This window comes from Phyllostomus hastatus, unplaced genomic scaffold (assembly GCF_019186645.2).
Source record: "Phyllostomus hastatus isolate PE091 unplaced genomic scaffold, TTU_PhHast_1.1 phas_contig_402, whole genome shotgun sequence".
Lineage (NCBI taxonomy): Eukaryota > Metazoa > Chordata > Mammalia > Chiroptera > Phyllostomidae > Phyllostomus > Phyllostomus hastatus.
Window position 1 is genome coordinate 4,236,667 of NW_025333873.1, and position 13,807 is coordinate 4,250,473.

The 13,807-nt window shown below is 40.2% G+C and overlaps 1 protein-coding gene and 1 non-coding gene across 4 annotated transcripts in view; one reads left to right on the top strand and one right to left on the bottom strand.

Moving 5' to 3' along the window:
• Window positions 1-4,342: 4,342 nt before the first annotated feature.
• Window positions 4,343-4,449, bottom strand: LOC123822623. The gene has a single exon (XR_006786383.1). It is a non-coding gene; the product is annotated as a U6 spliceosomal RNA (small nuclear RNA).
• A 1,626-nt stretch (window positions 4,450-6,075) lies between these two features.
• ASXL2 (ASXL transcriptional regulator 2) overlaps window positions 6,076-13,807 on the top strand; it is a 116,480-nt gene continuing 108,748 nt past the window's right edge. For 2 of the 3 annotated variants that reach the window (XM_045844636.1, XM_045844637.1), the window contains exon 1: window positions 6,076-6,390. In XM_045844636.1, coding sequence (XP_045700592.1) covers window positions 6,334-6,390 — 57 coding nt within the window. In that variant the 5' untranslated portion in view covers window positions 6,076-6,333. The remainder of the gene's footprint in view (window positions 6,391-13,807) is intronic. The other variant, XM_045844635.1, reaches the window with a different exon arrangement.

Genomic DNA, 13,807 nt, shown 5'->3' on the forward strand with positions numbered 1-13,807 from the left:
GGCCAGGACACAGATGCTATTTTTAAGAGTGCAAGTTAGTGGCATTAAGTACACCCATACTGGAATTTTTTCATGATCTCAAGCTGAAATCCTGTCCCCATTAAATAATAACTCCCCATGTTTCTCTGCCCCCAGCCTCTAGTAAAATTTGTTGATTTTTAACAAAGATTTTATTTATTTATTTTTAGAGAGAGGGGAAGGGAGGGAGAAAGAGATGGAAAGAAACATTGATCCGTTGTCTCTCACACGCCCCCAGCTGGGGACCTGGCCCACTACCCAGGCACATGCCCTGACCAGAAATTGAACCAGTGACCTTTCAGTTCACAGGCTGGTGCTCAGTCCATTGAGCCACCCTGGCCAGGGCAAAACTTTTTAATTCTTATACAAACATGTTTAATCAGGATTCTTAAATACATTCTTTTAGTGTTTAATTATATTTTAATTTAGATTTCACTGATTCTCATGAAGTAGGTATTGTTGTTAAATGTTTATTACCTAATGAATTTCCTCTTTTGTGAATTGTCCATATTTGTTCATTTTATTTCTGGGGTATAGTGTGATGTTTAGCAGGGGTGCTATAGCATACTTTTCCCGGTTGGATAAATCAATTTAATTCAGTAAATTTTAGATTGCTTCCCAAGTGGCAGCAGAGCAAATCTAGGAAGAAAAGGAGTAAAATAACTCCCTCTCTTTAAAAACTATTAGTTAGCTCTCACTAATAATCATGATTAATATTTCTTATTAAAAAAGAAACAAAATCTTCTTCCCATAATCCCCAACCACCAGTCCCACTACTCCCAGATTCCTTTTAATGACTTCTTGTGTATCCTTCTAGAAATTGTATATGTATACACCAGCATTGTTGCAGAGCAGAGCTCCAGAAAGCAGGCTGTGGGCTGGAGGTTAGCATGCGGGAAGTTTATCCGAGTGCCCTCAGGACCCACACCTGTGGGGAAGTGGAAGCAGCAGAACTGGGCAGAAGGAGAAGTCAGGCTCTGATGCCATTTTGACAAATGCTGCACTCAAGTCCGTGGGAGCTCACAGCTGGGTTGTGCTGAGTTGGGATGTGGTGGCCAGGCCTTTCACACCCCGCCTCAACCAGTCATTGAATGCCACCTGTCCTGAGAGGTGACTTTGGGCAAAATGTCTCTATTCAGCTGAGGAAGCTTCCAGAGAAAACTCCCACCAGCTGCGGGATTGAATTCTTCAGTCCTGAGGAGGCACATGGCAAGTGAATGGCAGTGTCCTCTACATTCCCCTTCTTGTATCCCTGGCATCACTTACTTGTGTAAGTGCTCAGTGCAGGTCTTCTGGGTTCTGATGGGCGTCTGTTTCCGAGGGAAGCTTCTACAGAGAGGAGTGGAACAAAATACAGACTCCACCACTGCAGGTGACCTGGAGTGCCAACTATACTTACAGACTCCTGCTTCTGCTTTGCAAACACAGATTCTTCTTAGTTAGTGCTGCTGCTATTTCTTAACATAGAGGGAAGTATTGTTACACTTAGAAGGGCAGAAGAACCCTGGCTGGTGTGGCTCAAGGGATTGAGTGCCAGCCTACAAAACAATGGGCCGCCGGTTTGATTCCCAGTCAGGGCACAGGCCCGGGTTGTGGGCCAGGTCCCCAGTGGGGGGTGCATGAGAGGCAACCACACATTGAAGTTTTTCTCCCTTTCTCTTTCCCTTCCCCTGTCTCTAAAAATAAATAAATAAAAATCTTAAAAAAAAAAAAGAAGGGCCGAAGAGTGGGTGGACACTGTGCAAGTGCAGACAGTAAGTATAGGTTATAGTTTCAAGATATTTACGGGCAATGACAGGAGAAAAATAATTTGGTACAGTAGTATGGTAAAGAGACTTCTTTATTTAAGCTGGAAGGATCTTGAGAATGCTTGTAGAAGGGGGTGGAGGGGAGTCAGAATGAGAAAATAATGAAGAAAATAGGGATAGCTTAAGGAGCAACTTTTAATTTTTATTTATTTATTTATTTTTAAAGATTTTATTTATTTATTTTTAGAAAGATGAAGGGAAGGAGAAAAAAGGGAGAGAAACGTCAATGTGTGATTTCCTCTCACAAGCCCCCCCCCCACCGCTACCCCCACTCTGGGGACCTGGCTTGCAACCCAGGCATGTGCGCCGACCAGGAACTGAACCAGCAACCCTTTGGTTTATAGAGCGGCACTCAATCCACTGAACCACACCAGCCGTGGCAGGAGCAACTTTTTTAAAAAAGCAAGAGGGGATGGGGTCTTGTATACAGTATGGTATGCAGTGTATTCAAGGGAGATTAACCTATGGTAAGGAAGAGGTTAGTACTAGCAAGTTTATGGGTAAACTTAGCAGCTGAAGAAAGGCAAGGTGAGACTGTATCTGGTGGCCACTAATTTTTATATGATGCATGGATCAGTGTTACTAGCCAAATGAAGAGGCTAAAGTAGAAGTAGGGCTAAGAAAGTTTGACTTAATCAGGAACTATGGTGGGTGTCACAGTAGGGGTAAATGGGATTTTAAGAAGAAAGATCTGGCATCCTTTGAAGGATGGGCTTGAATAGGGTGGCAGTAGAGACAGAACATTTAGGAACATTCAGGACTATAGTGGAAATGATGCAAGAGACGCAAATAAGCATAACAGATTGAATTAATAAACACTGGAACAAAAACACTCTCTGGGGAATTATAATTTAATAACAATAAATGATCCAGATCTGTGGAAGCTTAAAAACTAGGAACTGCAATACCATAGTCCCTACCCTTGAGATTAAACCTGAGGCCCTGGCCACTCGGTTGGTCGCAGTGCTGTCTGATGAATTGAAAAGTTGTGGTTTGATTCCCAGTCAGGGCACAAGCTTAGGTGGCGGGTTCAGTCCCCAGTCGGCACATGTGAGAGGCAACTGGTGAATGTTTCCTTCTCACACTGCTGTTTCTTTCCCTCTGTCTCTCCCTCCCTTCCCCTTGCTCTAAAATCAATGATCATGTCCTCAGGTAAGGATTAAAATCTGCCTCTTAAAAAAGAAAGAAATTAAAATCTGGGGATAGAGCTCCAGAAATGTAGTCATTTGCCAATTAAGGTCAGGGAATCATTCTGAGAAATGCATCATTAGGTGATTTCATCGTTAAGTGAACACTATAGACACACTTACACAAACCTAGACGGGACAAGTCTACTATACACCCAGGCTATGTGGTATAGCCTATTGCTCCTAGGTTACAAGCCCATGTAGGATGTCATTGTACAAAACTACATGAAATTTAATCACGCACAAGAGAAAATGATGCAATCAATAGACAGTAATCATGAGATGTACGAGGCTGCTGCCAGTGTAACAAGGCATAGTGTTTACAGCAAACTTAAACATATATATATATATATGTTTATTGATCTTAGCGAGAGAGAAAGAGGAAGGGAGGGAGAGGGAGAGAGAGAAACATTGATATGAGAAACATTGATCCATTGCCTCCTGCATGTAAACCAATGGGGGATGGAACCTGCAACCTACATATGTGCCCCGACAGGGAATCGAACCCCAACCTTTTGGGGTACTGGGCAACATTCCAACCAACTGAGCCACACTGGCTAGGGCAAACTTTTCTTTCTTGATAAATAGAAAGAGTACACTAAATTAATGAAAGAAAGTATAGTGTAATAAATACATAAACCAGTAACAGTCCTTTCTTATCATTACCAAGTATTAGGTACCATACATAATTGTGTTATACTTCTTTTTTAAAATTTTTTTTTAAATTTTATTTTAATCATTGTTCAAGTACAGTTTTCTCCCTTTTACTCCCATTCCAGCCCACCCACCCACCCCTCCCCACTTCCCTCCCATTACCACCCACCCCTAGTTTTTGTCCATGTGTCCTTTAAATTTGTTCCTGTAAACCCCACCCATTCCCCCCTAAAATTCCCTCTTCTCTCCCCTCTGGTCACTGTCAGTCTGTCCTCTATTTCAGTGTCTTTGGTTATATTTTGCTTGTTTCTTTGTTTTGTTGTTTAGGTTCCTGTTAAAGGTGATATGTGGTATTTGTCTTTCACTGTCTGGCTTGTTTCGCTTAGCATAATGCTTTCCAGCTCCATCCATGCTGTCGCAAAGGGTAGGAGTTCCTTCTTTCTTTCTGCTGCATAGAATTCCATTGTGTAAATGTACAATAGCTTTTTGATCCATTCATTTACTGATGGGCATCTAGGTTGCTTCCAGCACCTAGCTATTGTAAATTGTGCTGCTATGAACATTGGGGTGCATAGGTTCTTTTGAATTGGTGTTTTAGTGTTCTTAGGATAGAGTCCCAGCAGTGGAATTGCAGGGTCAAAAGGCAGATCCATTTTTAGTTTTCTGAGGAAGTTCAAAAATATGGAACGCTTCACAAATTTGCGTGTCATCCTTGCGCAGGGGCCATGCTAATCTTCTCTGTATCGTTCCAATTTTAGTATATGTGCTGCCGAAGCGAGCACGTGTTATACTTCTATAAGACTGCCAGTGCAGTAGGTTTGCTTACACCAGCATCACCACAAACACTTGAGTAATGTGTGGTGCTACGGCATTATGAAAACTACCATGCCACTAGGTGACAGAAATTTTTCAGCTCCACTAAAATCATATGGAACCACTGTCATGTATGTGGTCAGGCTATGACCAAAATATCACTGTAGAGTGCATGAATGTAGGACAGTGGGAGGAGCTGGCCTAGCAGGGTGTGAAGACAAGATGAGGCCGACTGTCCAGGGAACAAGGCTGATGGCAAGCCCCAGCCAACAGCTGGAAATGGAGAGGGGTTTCTTGAACTGACTACAGATGTAGGCATTAGAGAGAGAGGGATAATGCTATGAGTTACTAAAAGAATTTGTGACAATTACTTCAAGAATATTTGTGATTAATATTCAAGAAATATTAGTATCTAGGTGGCCTCTAAAACTTCCTATTAAGACTTTTCTTTTTAGTGTTAACAGGCCCCTTTTGAAAAATGGAGGGAAAGTTTTGAATCCTCTTCTCAAAAAATTAATGAATTAACATACACAAAATATTCTCCCTAATTTTAGGGAGTCCATGAACTTCTGAAACCCATGCATGGGCTCCAAGTATTGCTCTCGCCTGTCTTTCTTCCCAAGAAACAGCCCAACTCTTAGGCCTATTTCACAATATAGTAAGTTTGTTAGACCAGAAGCTGCTTCTTGAAGCGGGTGGATTTGTAGATGCTATTACACATTCTTTATATTTTGCCAAGTATAAAGACGTGAATAATGGGACGGAAGATGATCTTTAAGTAGGCTGCTATGAAAAAAAGCTACAAATAATGGTTTCTGACCACAGACATAGCTGAATCATTCAGCAAATATTTACTGGGAGTCTGATACAGGGACTGTGCCGGAACTGAGCTCACCAAGATAAAAAAGACACCATTTGTGTCCCTGATGAGATGATTCACAGGTAAAAACGTGAATGTAGTTATTGGGGGCCTTAACAAAATGTCGCCTAAAATTGAGAGGCATTCCTGGGTGATGGAAAGGGCTCTAGGTGGCAATGTGATTTCCGGTTTCTCTACATCCTAGACTTGTGAGCTTGGTAAAGCATGGTACTCAATCTCAAACTGCTTCATCCATCAAGTATAAGAAAATTGTTACAAATCTTCATAAAGACAACCTTTGCAAAGATAAACACAGACAAATGGGAAAACGCAAGTACGAGGTTTACTGAAGGTGCTAGTTGGGAGGATCGCTCCTTGAGGGAGCAGGCTGCCCATTTCAAGTTTCTGCAGCCAAGGCGGCGCCTCGCACGCGGTCCCAATTCCTTCCATAAGCCTTCCGGGATAGATCAGGTTCCGCTTCCGCAGGCAGATTTTTCAGGGTCGGCAGGAGAGCCAGAAGCCCCAAGCTGACTAGACTCGGACAGTCCTTCCGCGCATGCTCCGAAGGAGAGGCGGAGAGCGGAAGTGCGTGGGCGTGGCGAGTTGCGGCGGACCGCCTCTTCGCTTTCCCTTCAGCCGCGCGCGGTGGGCGGGGGCGCGCGCGCGCTCGTTCGCGCTGCCGACTGCGTACAGTAGTGACGGCCGCGCGGGAGCCGTCACATGACCGTAGCGGCTGCCTGTACAGTAAGGGCCCAATATGGCAGCGGCGGTAGCAGTGGCAACGGCAGCAGGAGGACCGGCCGCCTCATAGACGCCCTCCCTACCCCCCCGCGCACCACCCCCGCCGCTTCCTCTGTTTGGGTGCTCCTCCGGCCTGACTTCCCCTTTCTCCCACCTTTCCCGGCACCGCGGGAAAAACAGCGCAGGGCAGAGTAGGGAGGGAGGGCGGCCGGAGCCCGGACACGGGAGCCTCCCAGTCAGTTCAAGACCCGACATGAGGGAAAAGGGCCGTAGGAAGAAGGGCAGGACCTGGGCGGAGGCCGCCAAGACGGTAAGGGGGCAAGAGCGAAGGGGAAGGCTGGGAGGATTTTGTTCCCTCGCCAACCTCCGGTCGCAGGGGAAGGGAGGTCATTGGCCCAGCGACCCGGCTGAGGGGGCACAAAATCGCGCCGAGAGGCGGCTGTTAGTGTCGGCTTGTGATCCTTGTGCGAATGGAGGCGCCCGGCGGAAAGAGGGTCGCCGCGGGGCTGTGGCTTCTCCTTGCGATTGCAACGAGTCCTCTAGGTGTTCTGGCGCTACGTTTCGGGGTCACGTCGCTCTCACCCCACTCTGCGGTAGCCCCCGCCCCGGCTTGGGGAAGTGTGTTGTGCCTGCCCAGTAACCGGTTCTTCTCCCTTGTGCGGCTGAAGAGCCCCCATTGGATGCACACAGGAGAGGGCTCGTGCGTGCACCCAGCCCCGGAAAGAAGAGGGGAGCGCAGGAGCCGGGCAGAATTTGCCGGCTGCAGCAGCCCGGCCGCTTGACCTCGGGCCCCTTGCTCGTCTGGGCTCCCGGAACCGGCGTGAGGTCACGGGGCTCTTGTTTTTGTTTGCTGTTGGAGCCGAAAGTGCAGGAGGTGTTTAGAAACCAAGTAACAGGTGGGACTTGTAGAATTTTTTTTTCTGTTTCCGTAGAGACCTACTCTGAACAAGGCAGCAATGCATGGCGGGACGTGTAGTTTACCCGGCTTTGAGTTTTCCATAGCTAAAGTGATGGTGGCCTCACGAAGTTGTACTTTGTGGGTAAAGCCATCATCCACCCCCCCCAATTTTGTTATAACGAAGTTTAGAAGTAGGACTATTTAAGATGGGTGAGAACTTTGTTTTAAGAAAAAATTAAAAGCGTTTATTTACGTAGAAATGAGGGGGCAGCAGAAGAGTAATAGGACCTAAAACAGCAGCATTATAGTGTTGGGAAGGGAGAAGGAGTGGAGGTATTTATTATCTTTAATGGCGAATCATCTCAGTAATACTCGCACAGCGTGGAGAGCCCTTCTAAATGAACCTTTAGTATATTATGTTTGGTTTATTATTAAATGAGATTTTTTTCGAATATAAAAATAAATGTTCACTGTGGGAAAATTTGGAAGATTATAGAAACGTAAAAGGAAAAGAATAAGAAATCTTGTATTTCTCCCCTCAGCTGTATCTGTTAACGTTTTGGTGTGTTAGGGAGTTGATGAGTCTTAAACTTGTATTCGTTTCCGTTGGAAATGTGAAAAAGTAAATGAAAGCATATTTTATTTAGTGTTTTCACTTACACTATATCTTCATAATTGTGACTGCTGGTAGTTTCCCTTTAAAAGATTAAAAAAACTATAGAAATAATTTTTTGGTTGGGAAATTGCCCCTTCCCAGAAGATTGTTTTCCCTTCTGCTTGATGAATACCTCAAGACTTCTTCCTTTTATTAAAAGAAGGATGGTAAATTTTAATTATTGGTAAACAGACCTCAAACCTAATTATGTTAATTAATTTTAAGTCTCTAGAATCTTAGTATGTTTCCAATCATTGAGAGATTATGACAAATAGAAATTTGCATCTGTTTATATTTTCTTAAGATGAATTAATATGTTTGAGCATTTATAATAAACATTTCATGCCCTACCTAGCTGTGTGAAAAATGGTATTTTAAAGGTGTAAAGATGAGTTTAATTAGAGTTCTGAGTGGGTTCCTGAAGGGATCAGTATATTAGTGGCTTGGTGTTTTTATGTGATTCTGGCAAATGCACAAGGCCTCAGTCTGAATAAAGATGAATTTTAGAAAGAGAATGGTGACACTAAAACTTTTTTTTTTTTTTCCGGTAGCCAAAATCTAGAAAATACCATCCCCTTTTTTTTTGTTTGTTTTATCACATATAAAGTGAGGAATTAAACTAAACCTCAGTGTTCAAGAGGTTTCTGTTTGTAAGAGGATTAGAAGTAAATGTAGGAGTAATAAACAAAAGTAAATCTTTAATATTTCAGACTGTAAATAATATCAGAAAATTGGTGATTTGACAAATGGAAGTGACTTTGACCTAAATTAAGAAATAGTGCATACGGTATATTTATAAGATCAAGAAGACTAGGAGAAGGAAGTTTGAAACTTATTGAGGTCAAATGTTCTAGGAACAGAGTTTCAGCAAGGAAATACTAAAATTGTTTATGGATACAGGCAATATTTGCTTCTTATTTTAGCGTGTTCTTGGTACCTGCATTGTAGAGTTGTCCTCTTTTAGTGAGCACTGTTAAAATGGGGTTGTATTCCTGACCAATAATGGAGCAACAGATAAGTAAAATTAATTATATATGTATGTATACATATGTGATAATGGGTGTGTGTGTGTGGATTTGTGTGAGAGCTACATGGATTAATGTAAGGTTGCTGTGAACAATCTGAAAAGAAACAAAATAAGTTTCATAACTGTTATATAATAATGTAAAATTATGCCCTTGTGCCAAAAGGCTGATTAAATGTATAGACTGGTTCCAAACTAAGTACACCAGACAGAGGGATAACGGAGTCTTTCTGCTGATCTTATTTATATTTGCATTATACAAATATACTAGTTATAAAATGCATTATTCAGATATTTAGTTAACAGTCTCCCTTTTTAAATTTTAAGGGTGACAGTGATGGTTGTGATAAAATGATTTGGGTGAGAGATCTGTAGTAGTTTGGTGTTTGGTGCAGTTTAAATAGAAAAATTTCTAGTAAGCCAGAGATATTGAGAACCATTACACTTGACTCTAATGTTTAAAGCTATGCTCATTCTTTTTTTTTTCTCACTGTACTTTTTAAAAAAAATTTTTGTTGTATTTTTTTCATTACCACTTAATCCTCTTATACCTCGCTCCTTCCTGCAATCACCACACTATTGTCCAGGTCCATGAGTCCCTTTTCCTTTTTCCTCAATCCCTCCACCTCTATACCCTCCCCACCTTAGCTGCCATCCTGCTCTCTATCTATGAGTCTGTCTCTATTTCTCTTATTAGTTTACTTTGTTCATTAGATTCCACATATGAGTGAAATCTTGGGGTATTTGTCTCTCTGACTGGCTTCTTTCACTTAGCATAATGTTCTCCAGGTCCATCCATGCTGTCGAAAAGGGTGAACTTTTTTTCTTTTTTACTTTTTTACAGCCAAATAGTATTCTACTGACTCTAATGTTCAAAGTTATGCTCATTAAATGAAAAAGACATATTATCATCTAAATATTTGATGACATCCCTGAAGAATTTAGCTGTTTTGCAAAGCAGAGCTTTTGAAATAGTATAATGTTGTTGACCCTGGGTTTTTTGACTTTTCTCTTGTCACCTACCACAACTAGGGAAGCATTAAAAGAGAAAAATAACCTAAGAGGATTAGCTTTGTTGTGATCATAGGTAGAAGGGACAGAGACACAGACCTTGGAGACTGTATACTAGAGGTCCCCTTGGGTATCTTGTGAGTCAAGTGGTTGAAGTATGAGAAGTGAAGTATGGGTGTTAGAATTGAGGAGCACAGCATCTGTAGGTAGATCTTTTAAAAAAACATCCTTACCTGAGGATATGTTTATTGATTTTAGAGAGAAAAAGGGTGAGAAAGAGAAACATCAGTGTGAGAGTGAAACAGCAATCATTGCCTCCTATACATGCCCCTACTAGAGACTGAACCTGCAACCTTCTGGTGCATGGGACAGAGCTCAAACCAACTAAGCACCCAGCCAGGGCTGTAGAGATCTTTAGCATATGGTTTGTAGATTGAAGAAAAAGTGGTTTGATTTCTGGATGGTAATTATATAGACTTCACTTACATGTTAATATTATTTTGAATATTCATAGATTTTTTATGTTTATCATTTACCTAAAGTTATTTAACTTTGGAGAATAAGATGGAACATAGAAAATTTCTGTTGAAGGAGTAAGACCCATAGGCTAATTTCTTTTATGTAGGAAGTATGGGAAATTGAAAATAATTAAAAGTATAATGATAAAAATATATGATTAGAAAGATGTTTAGAAAAACATCTTAACAAATACACGTTAAAAAAGTAAATGTATTAACTTAGAAATTTTCAGTTCTCTTAATCTTTGCCACGAGTAACTTTTTTCTTAAAAAAGGCCAGGGTTGGTTATGGTGGCTTGGATACATATTGATAAGGGCCAGGGTTCTCTTAATCTGTATTTGTATCATATTTGTAGTTATATTAGAATGCCCAGGACAGACTGTGTGTCTTGGAAAAACATATTAAGCAAACCTATTTTTTTGTAATAATAGACTATAGAAAGTAAAACTGGACAAAATCTTGGTTTGTGGAGTTCATAAAAAATAGTGTGAGGAAACTTTGCAAGGGGCATGGGTTAAAAATTGAGAAACTGCTCTGATCTATAATATTAAAAACAATAGCTGCATGTTTTATTTCAGCTTTATTAAGGTACAATTTACATAAAATTGTAAGATATTTCACACATTTGTGCTAGGTGATTTGATGTAACACTTTTTTGAGTGATCTTATTGTAATGAAGTAAAGTTTCTATGGGTTTTGCTTCTTAAATTTTGTGTTGTTATTTTCAGTTAATCTTTCTTCTGTCCTGCTTTTATGTTTCACAAACCTTCTAACTCCTTGAAGAAGAAGAAAATAAAAAATAATTTATTATTATTATTTTTTTGAACACAAGTTTAACTTTTTTGTGAAAGGTGTTGCTGCTGCTGCATCTCCTAGAATTCTGACAGGAGCTGAGAAAATATCAGATTAGCAGAAGTCCTTGCTATTTCATCCTCCACATAGTCTATCCACCCTTAAAAGGCTGTGCAATATTGCTGTCGGTGAAAGGGCATTGTGTTTTCACTACAAAAACTGTCTGGAAGGAGGCCAATATGTGGAAGATAAAATTACAGTGAACTGACCAGTGGGGTTTGCTGAAACTTGCTATTTTTGTCCTTTTTACAAAAGACCTCTGAACGTTCCTCTAGTTCTATATTTTTTCTTTCCATATCTCAGAGGCTATCCTCATAGTTTGTAGTTTTGTGCAATTTAGTATTTTTGGTACAGTGTGATTATCATGTTTTTAGTGTTTTAAAAGATAATTTAATGTACTAAGTTTTTGAACTTTGTTTAAAGGAAAAGCTTTGTTTAGAAATACAAAGATGAACATAGGTGCAGTTTTGGAAGTATTTAAAATGACAAAAACAATTACTTTAAACTTTGAGTTCCTATTGACGTGTAGGCTCATTATTTTTTGGAAAAAAAAAACAAGTAGAACAGAAGTATGTAGTTAATCTTGGATGAATCACTATACTGAAAAATGGATTAAGTGAAAGTCTACATGAAATATTGAAAATATTTAGAATTATAATGAAATTAACTGTATTCAATAATTTGAATATAGTTTTCTGGACTTTTAACTCTGTATATGGAAATATACATAAACATATATGGTATACCTATATATTTTCCTCCCTCCCTCCCTTCCTTTCTTGCTTTCTCCCTCCCATCTCCTCTTTCCCTTCTCTCCCCCTTTCCCTCTCTCAAGGCCTGCCTGCCTGCTTTCCTTCCTTCCTTCCTTCCTTCCTTCCTCTCCCTCTCGCCTTCCTTTCCTTACTTCTCCTTTCTTCTCTCTCAGTCCTCACCCAAGGATATGTTTATCAGTTTTACAGAGAGAGGGAGGGAGGAAGAGAGAGAAATAAATACCAATGTAAGAGAAAAATGTTGATCAGTTACCTCCTGCGTGTACCCGAACCAGGGATTGAACCTGCAACCTAGGTATGTGCCCTGACTGGGAATTGAACCTGAATCCTTTCGGTGTGCGGGATGATACTCCAACCAGCTGAGCCACCCAGCTAGGGCTGTAACTTGCTTACTTTATGAATATCATGGATGTCTTTTTTTTTTTTTTTTTCAAGATTTTATTCATTTTTAGAGAAGGAAAGAGAGAGAGAGAAACATCAATGTGTGGTTGCCTCTCATGCGCCCGGTACTGGGTACTGGCCCGCAACCCAGGCATGTGCCCTGACTGGGAATCGAAATGGCGACCCTTTTCGCAGTCTGCTCAGTCTGCTGAGCTACACCAGCCAGGGCTCGTGGATATCTTTTTAATACCATTACATGTATCTGCCTCATTTTTTCAAATAGTTTCTTAATATGCTATTGTTTTGGGATGTATTACCATAAAAAATCAATCCTTGATTATTTGACATCATAGGTCATTTATAGTCCCCCCCCGCCCAGTAACAAATACTTAACTGTATACATTGGGGCATACATGTATGCATATACATTGTGTGTATATGTGTATCTGTGTGGATGGACCAGTTAAGATAATGAGTTTGTAAACTTGAATTTGTGTGAATTTATATTTCCCCTCCAAAAATTTGGGAGTTCTTGTTTCTTCCCACTTTTCTTTGTAACTCAAGGAATATATTAGCCTTTACACTTAGCCATTTTGATATATTAACAAAGCATTTCTTTTGTTCAGTAGAACTTGATGGAAATGTTCTATACCTGTTCAACACAGTAACTACTTGTCACATGTAAATATTGAGCACTTGAAGTGTGGCTCGTGTGACTGAGGGAACTGAGTTTTGAGTTTTATTGAAAGTTTAAATACCACATTTGTCTTGTGGCTGCTCTTACTGGATAGTGCAGATATGAAGTAACTTCTTATACTTACTATTTGTATTTTTTTCACTTGTCCATTAGTATTATTTTATTTATTTTTGCTTCCTGGTCTTTTTCATACTAATATTTAAGAGTGCTTTGTAGATTAAGGAAACTAACCCTTTGTTATGTGTGTTGTATATCTATGCCCATTTTTGTCTTTGATTTAATTTATACATTCTTAATGTTAATGTAAACAAATTTATCAGTCTTTACCTTTTGTGCTTTTCTAGGTTTTGAGTCCTATTAAAAAAAGTTTTTCCAGCCCTGGCTGGTGTGGCTCAGTGGATTGAGTGCTGGCTTGCAAACCCAAAGGTTGCAGGTTCTATTCCCGGTCAGAGTGCTTACCTGGGTTGTAGGCCAGTGTTTTTCTCCCTCTCCCCCCCAAAAAAAAATAAATAGATAAAATCTTAAAAAAAAAAAAGAAAGAAAAGTTTTCCCCAATTAAAGATTGTAAATTGAGTGCTTTTAAAAAATGTTTTGCCCTGAAGGTGTATATCTATATCTTCCCTAAATAAAATACATATTTATTGTGGAAAAGTAAGAGGAAACTCAGTTTATATATCAGTAAAATTATGCTCCTTGAAGGCAGAGTTTTCTTTTAAGTTTCTATCTGTAGAGCTTAACTCATTTTCTTGCACATGAGTGCTAAATCTCTCTTTTTTTTTTTAGTCTTTTAATTGGAGGTAAAAGAAGACATTGTTTTCACTTTTAAGAGAGCACATTTGAATAAAGTCAACTGTTTTAAGTGTGGTTTTCCACAAAAACAGGTTGAGTATCTCTATCTCTCTATCTCTCTCCCTCTCTCC